At 34.2% G+C, this 7,794-nt stretch overlaps 1 protein-coding gene across 3 annotated transcripts in view; it reads right to left on the bottom strand.

Moving 5' to 3' along the window:
• The window catches only part of RCOR3 (REST corepressor 3), a 53,030-nt gene that overhangs the window by 5,850 nt on the left and 39,386 nt on the right, over positions 1 to 7,794 (bottom strand). For all 3 annotated transcript variants that reach the window (XM_010833883.1, XM_010833885.1, XM_010833884.1), the window contains exon 9: positions 6,729 to 6,786. In XM_010833883.1, the coding sequence (XP_010832185.1) occupies positions 6,729 to 6,786 (58 nt within the window). The remainder of the gene's footprint in view (positions 1 to 6,728; positions 6,787 to 7,794) is intronic.

Here is a 7,794-nt window from a genome sequence, read left to right as displayed (position 1 = left end):
CTTTTTTTTTTGGTCTTCCACTTTATTTTCCCTTGCTCAGTGGACTTCACCTTGTCACTAATATTGTTGCATTTCCAGAATTACATGTCCCAAACCAAAACTACTTCCTATAGGAACTTTAGTTTACTCGGACACTGGATTTTCCTCAACTCACCTAGGTTCTGAGTCACCTAGGTAAGTTCATTATTAACTCGTGTATGCTTGTCCCATATCAACTACTCTGTGAAGTCTTAAGGTTCAGACCATAGTGCAGACTTCTGCAGTCTGGCTAAGGATCTCGATCACGTCCTGAGAATAAGCGGGCCTGGATATTAGTGCCCTTAATCTGCAGGATGCTTGTGCCATATGTGGAAGAGCTAGAGCTCCTTGGCAGACTCCTCTGGACAGACAGCAGCCTCATCTGTCTGTCTCAGTGTGCCATGAAAACCTTCATCATTTTCTCTGTATGCCATGATTGAACCAGGTTGGAAAGTACCTTCCTATGGAATACAAATTACCACCAGCATTACTACAATGCTGAGTACAGAGGAAGTACTTAGGAAATATGGTTGATTTTTTTTCTCCATGGAGCTTCATTCTATTATTCTTCCCCAAGCTACAAGAGTCACACCTGGCTGACTTCTTTATCATTTTTACGTTCCTAGTCATGTCACCAACAGTGTATTTTGGTGAGAAGGTGGAATTCTTAAGCTCTGTACTGTGGCTGATTAACAAGTCAAACTCTAGTGAAACACCAACTGCAGACTTAATGGACTGACTCCACCTTCAGATGAATCCCCAACTAGGCTTTCGGAAGTCAACCTAGCAAGGTAGCAGTGCTGAGCAACTACTTTAACAATCTATGATTTCAGAGCTGCTTTAGTTACAACTTGGACCTGGGAGGAGGGTGGTCCATTCTTTTTTCAGTTTATTAAAAACAAGGTCCCTCATATATATATATGAATTAGTGCTGAAACGACTTGGGAAGTTCTTACTAAAAAATTTTAAATTTCTCCTTCATTTTCACCAATAAATACTACAGGTATGAGAATTTTGCTATGCTTTAAAAAATGTTCAACTTGATAAAAATTCTAGGCAAAAGAAACACACAGAATGTGAACGCTATTAATGACCTGAAAACCCTGATCTTAGTATGCTAACGATGGATCAACTTGTAGATTTCTTCAATAAACAGATTTTTATGATCTGAATTATATCCCACATCACAGGCTGAATAAAGAAAGTAAAACTGTGAGACAATATGACAATACATCTATTCCTAATTAGTAACTCTATTTCCTATGTGAAGTACTGTCTCTATTACTTTTAAGTGACAATTCACTACAGGTATCAAAAAGTAAAAAAGTCAAAATCATCTAGGAACTCATTATGAATTCACAAGTAAATATAGAGTATTTTTCAAATCTCTAAAAAAAGGAAAAAGAGATTAAATCTCCCTCTCCTCCTTAAGATGTAAAAGGCTCAGGTCTATCTGAACCATTTTTTAAACTAAACTTGTGACCTTTGGGCTTCCCTTGTGGCTCAGCTGGTAAAGAATCCGCCTGTAACGTGGGAGACCTGGGTTTGATCCCTGGGTTGGAAGATCCCCTGGAGAAGGAAACGGCTACCCACTCCAGTATTCTAGCCTGGAGAATGGACTGTATAGTCCATGGGGTGGCAAAGACTCAGACATCACTGAGCAACTTTCACTTTCACTTTTTAGGGCAAGAGGTCAGTTTCCAAAATTTAGTGGGGAAAAAAACTTGAGAGAACCCTGGAAGAGGGAAATTAAGTATTTCCCAAGGAGAGAAGAAAATTGTTTTCAAATTTCTAAATTTGATTGGAAAGTTACAGTGAAACAACATGGCTCCTACACTGCCAGATGATATTATATAATCTTCATAATACAAACTTTTAAAGTTTTGTTTGGGAATTAACATAAAAATATAACTCATTAGGATACTGTGTTATCATGACATTTCATTTTCCAACCAATGTTCTTCTATATTATCCAACCAAGAAAAAAAAAATGTATATATTTAGAGCTTTGACTAGCAAGACAGTAACTTTAGGAGTTAGGAGCATTTGAAATATGCTGTTTCCCAAATCTGGACATGGTATTTAGACTTTTTTTTCTTAGATAGAAAGGATATCATAAATCTGCTTTCAGTGTGTTTAAAAAGTTATTTTTAAAATCTTTAGGACTTAAAAAAAAAAGCACCAACATTACAATAACAAGCTATTTTTAGGTCTAGGTAATGAAAATTTGGGGGATATTTTTCCGTTTCTTAAAGTGAGCATGTACTTAGTATAATTAGGAAATATTAATTTTTCAAAAATCTATTTTTTGAAATAACAGTTACATTTAGAAACTCCAGAGATGTGAGGTCTTTCTTATCAATAAGAGATTAATTTTAAACTTAAACCATTCCAGAACATGCATTTCTTTTCATCTGTAAATCTCGTCAAGAATTCCTATTAAAAAAGGTAAAAAATGTATCAACAGCACTGAGACAGTGACTGGTGCATCTGGGCAACAGCTTAAAGTCAAAATCATACATTCTCTTTTGAATCTTCCCACCTTTCTTGCTACAAGTTTAAACTCCATCCCCAAATGCTGGCAATTGGGAATCATTAACTATCTGATGCAAGCGCATCAGAGGACTGACAATTACACTTCTGAGCCTCCATTCTTGTGATATCATCTGTAACAGAAGAAACTCTAGTACAAACAGGTATCTTTTAGAGGAAAAATATGAATCTATCTCCACCTCCTGTTGATCATTCAAGTGCTAAGCATCATGTAAGGATCATTACAACCCTTACGTCTTAATCAAAGACTGAATCTCCCCCACCCCCTTAGCACTTTAGGGACCATTCTAGCTTTTTTTTTTTTTTTAAGTAGGAGATAAAATTAGAATGAAGACAATTTCTAAACTTGCAACATCATTTCTCCTAAAAAGGAATGAATATATAAACTATAGGGAGAGAAGGTAACATTTAACCGTAGGCATAACTCATTTGAACATAGTTCTGTCATTTCCTGTTTCAAATGAGAAAGCAGGAAATACGAGAAAAAAAGAAACACTAAAAATTAAATGTGACTTCTTGATAAAATTAGAGAAAAAAAATGTTACGCTATTTATCCTAATATAGCACAATATTTTAGTTTGGGAGCATTTTTTTTTTAACCACTAATGACTATGAAATGAATATATTTAAGAGGAAACCTAAAAGAAACATGTCAAATATTGTATCCTATGCTTCTGCTCCTATATACTTTAAAGAGTAGATGTTTTGCACTATCATTGCTATTTTTTGAAAACAGCTAATAAATGTTTTATTTTATATGAAAAAAAAAATACGACCAGAATCAAATTCCTTTCTTAATTCTTGTTTAATAAGGAATGTTTATTATATGAATATCAAGATTCATCTTAGGATAATTTCTAAAGCACCACAGATTAGGGAAAATATGGCACAAGCTACAAACAGGGATATTTCCCTATTAAAACAAACATGTAAAGACTGTAATTGGTCTTACTGTTAACTGATTTGTTATAATAGAAAATTTAGATACTCAAAGCTGAAACAGATTACATAAATTGTAGAAATACCATTCTTGGTAAGTATTTTAAGAGGATTAAATTAAAGCAGCATTTATAATATCCCATTTGGGGACTCCTGAAGAATGTTACTGAAGTCATAACATAGCTAGGACTAAAATTAACATAATAAAGTGACAGATACACAAGTAAAGGCAGACATTCCTATCTGGTCTAAGCATGATTTTTCCCCTTCCAAATAAGGGAGAAAGAAGGGAAAACAGCTTATTTATTTATTTAAATATTTACTGTTAAAAAAACATTTATTTAAATATTTATTTACTATTTAAATGATTAGTACTTAGTTAACAACAACATGAGCAGGTGGGAAGTAAAACAGGAAATACGTATTTAAGCTCTAGGAAATGAACTTAATACACTTCTTTGATTTTAAGAATTACAACACAAAGTTTATTTAATAGTGGAGCTCACTAGTGACAAAAGAGTCAACATTTCTCTCTCTAGGTCACTTTAATAGTCAAGTATGAGCAAGATAAAATAAAGCATTTAACAAATCAAAGTTAAATCAGAATCTGTATGTAAAATGTCTTGAATAAAAAGTTCTATATAAATTATGTTAATATCAAAACACTGAAGTGGCCATAGGAATAATATCATATAAAGGTTTAGCATAAATAAAGATTAAAAAGAAGAAGAAAAAACTAAAAACATTTGCCTGCTAAGGCAAGTACTTCTGGATTACAGATGTTAAAATAAGAACTGCAGTTATGTACTTTACCCACACCAAGACTCAGGTACAGGGGATATTACTATACGATTATAAGACACACTTTTGAGCATTATATAAATATATGGGCACATGAGGCAAAAATGGCACTTTTTAACCCTCCCTAAAGAGAAGGCAATGGCACCCCACTCCAGTACTCTTGCCTGGAAAATCCCATGGACGGAGGAGACTGGTAGGCTGCAGTCCACGGGGTCGCTGAGAGTTGGACATGACTCAGTGACTTCACTTTCACTTTTTACTTTCATGCATTGGAGAAGGAAATGGCAGCCCACTCCAGTGTTCTTGCCTGGAGAATCCCAGGGACAGCGGAGCCTGGTGGGCTGCCGTCTATGGGGTCGCACAGAGTCGGACACGACTGAAGCGACTTAGCAGCAGCAAAGTAACTATGTCAGACACAAATACCTTTAAGTTGCTTTACTTTATGTAACAAAAACAAAACCAAACAAAAAACACAAGACAAAACCAAAAAACCTAAACTTAAAGTAAAAACTTCACAGTCAAATAAATAAAAAACAGACATAAACATACTACAAGAGTGCTTTCAAAATCTTAAGAACATGAATCTTTCCATACAAATTGCTGCATGAGTATAATTTATTTAAGGATTACTTTTTAAATGAACATAACAATAACACTGAATATCCTCAGGAGAGAGGATATGTTTGATTATTTCTAGAAATACTCTATTCTTTTAATGTTTATAAGCTGAAATAATGTCTGCATATACAGCTCAACTCTCTAACTAAATCTTGCTATCGTCTTTCTCTTGAATACAGCTTTTCATAATATCCAGTATCCAACCCAGTCATAAGATTTGATGGATCCTACCACTTAAAGTAGTACTGTAGAACAGTATCAAATCTTTTCTCTGTACCTAGAGAAAGATTAATCCAGACTTCCTAGGCGATTCTCTTCAGAAAATGCTTTCACTGTGATCATTTCTTATATGAGAGTATAGGATTAGTATACTAACCTTTAAGAAAATAAATACTGGAAAATGGAGTTAAATTCCATAGGCTACCATCATGAAGGGAAACAGGGTTTAACATCAGTCAAAGGAATACCTACTCAAAAAACTATGTTAGAACTATAAGTCATAATTCTAAATAAATATGAGACAATTGTTGAAAATAATTTTTAATAAAAACTTTTAAATTGTCCATTGCAAAGAGCTATTACTGAACATTATAAACTAATTCAACTTTTGTTCTGACTCGTTCAGAAACTTAGTTCTACGATTACAGATGTGCTAACTGCATGGCCAGCACTCTGCCTGTACAGGATCCAGTATTTCTGTTTATGAAATGACTGTGCCGTGCTGTACAAGCCAAAGGGAAGGCTGACATTATCCTACTGGCACCCTGCTGTACATCTGCAAATCACACTGGGGGCGTAATCCTTACTTTAATTCAAACTGCAAAGTCTTAATCAATCTTTAACTATATTATTCTCATATCTGAATGATACCTGCACATTTTTTGAGTTAAATATGTTCTCTATGTTTGAATACTCCGAACTGTTTTTAAAGATGTATGTTTCACTGGGGCCCAACTCTCTTACAGTAGTTAACTTAGATTAAAAAGCCATGGATACTCAACACAGAGGGCTCAGCCAAGAAGAAACAAATTGTAGACCAAACTTAAACTATACTATCAGTCCTGTAGACAGTTCATCTTAAAAGGAAAACAAACCTACAATACTGAATTGCAACATACAATTTGCCCTTAAGTAATTCAAACACAAGAAAATCCAAGTTTATAGTGCTTCCAATTTGCCCGTGGGTATTCATAGTACAAAAAGTTTTCTGCCATACAATTCAACCAAGCATTCTTACAAATAATTGCATTTAAAACTGCACATGTATATATATCTATATATAAAGTCTCTCTTTTGTATAAATAGATATATTTAAAGTCAGGTTTTGTAGCATTCAGTGGCATATCTCTTAAGTAAGTTATGGTACACTGAAAGTTAAGCATATCATGAATATTTTCAGTACCTGACAATTATCAACTACAGAGTAATCAGGGAAACCAGAAACACAGTAGTTTATGTTTGTGATAAAGAGTTATTGACTGATACAGTAAGAATGAACCCAAGAGCAGGAATACTGAAGCAGAGGCACCCAGAGACCATCTGACTTGGTCAAGCCTGTCATCACCATCATTCATTTAGTGCTGGGAAGGCATCACATGCTGTTCAGGACCCAAAATGCACACAGGCTCAGTGTATCACATCCACAAGTACAGACCAGAGTTCATGGTCAGCAACACTGTGTGGAAAACACAAGACCCCTTTCTTGGTCCACTTCTAAAGGAAGGGGAGAACTATGGTAGTCACCTTTCATGACAAATTAAATAATTATTAACAACAATAACTGCTTATCTTTAATATACCTTGCACTGCTAGAAGCTGCTCCTCTGTGGTCCAACGGGCATTAATTTTCTGATTTGACTACAAAATTAAAGAGAAGTTTCCTAATGAGGATATGAAGACAGACATTTTTCCAAAGTGCTTATTTTTTAAAAACTTTTCACCAAATCATAGATAAGAGATTACTAAAACTCTGATTCATGAGGATTTCATTTTTATAAGACTTAAAAAATATATTTTGAATTACCTTTTACCAACACAAAAAAATAATGAAAGGGAAATGTACCAATTTGGGAGAAAGAAAAACATTCACACTTATACCCTAGTCAGAGATATCAAAACTGAGAAAAATCTATTAATCACTCATTTTCCAACTACAATGTTCCTATGATACACTGCACATGTTAATTTTAGCCTAGTTTTAACATTTAAGAGACTTTGTTTTCTTTACAGAAGGGTGACTCTCAAATTTCTTTTCTTCATATTTAGACTAAACCTCTTCTTACTCCATCAAAAACAGTGTTGTATAAATTAAGGTACAACTGTAGATAAGGCCTGTGCCCTAAATTAATATTTCTTTAAATTTCTAAAGCAGAGAGTGACCGAGTATATGAATAGATTTTCTCCCAACACTTCCTACATTCATCCCAGTATTTTTGTTTAAAAAATTTCTCAGTTTAAGATTTTGACTATGGCAGTATTACAGTATTAAACATCTAACCAAATTTCACTAGTATACACCCACTTCTTAGTAATCAAGAACCTTTGGCAGTAGATGGACGGACAGAAATAAGCATTCCAGCCTACAGGTTTATAGTAGAAACTGCCCAGATAAAATGGCCACTGTAATACACACACATGCTGGGCAAAACAGAAAGTAGGGTTCCTCTAAGAAGGGGTGTTGAGGTCTTATCTCATTTGTAGTCTTAGCAATAAGAATCTCCACCGTACAGAGGTGCTGGGTAATATCAAGTTTCTCACCACGAGTGAAGACATATAAGCAAGCATTTGGAAGAAAGAATGAAACATAAATGCAAAAAAAAAGTTATGAAAGAAGAAAGAAAAAAGTAAAAAAAAAAAAAAAAAAAC

This window comes from Bison bison, unplaced genomic scaffold (genome assembly GCF_000754665.1).
Source record: "Bison bison bison isolate TAMUID 2011002044 unplaced genomic scaffold, Bison_UMD1.0 scf7180017863955, whole genome shotgun sequence".
In the NCBI taxonomy this organism is placed as follows: Eukaryota; Metazoa; Chordata; class Mammalia; order Artiodactyla; family Bovidae; genus Bison; species Bison bison.
This window is presented reverse-complemented; position numbering and strand designations above follow the sequence as displayed.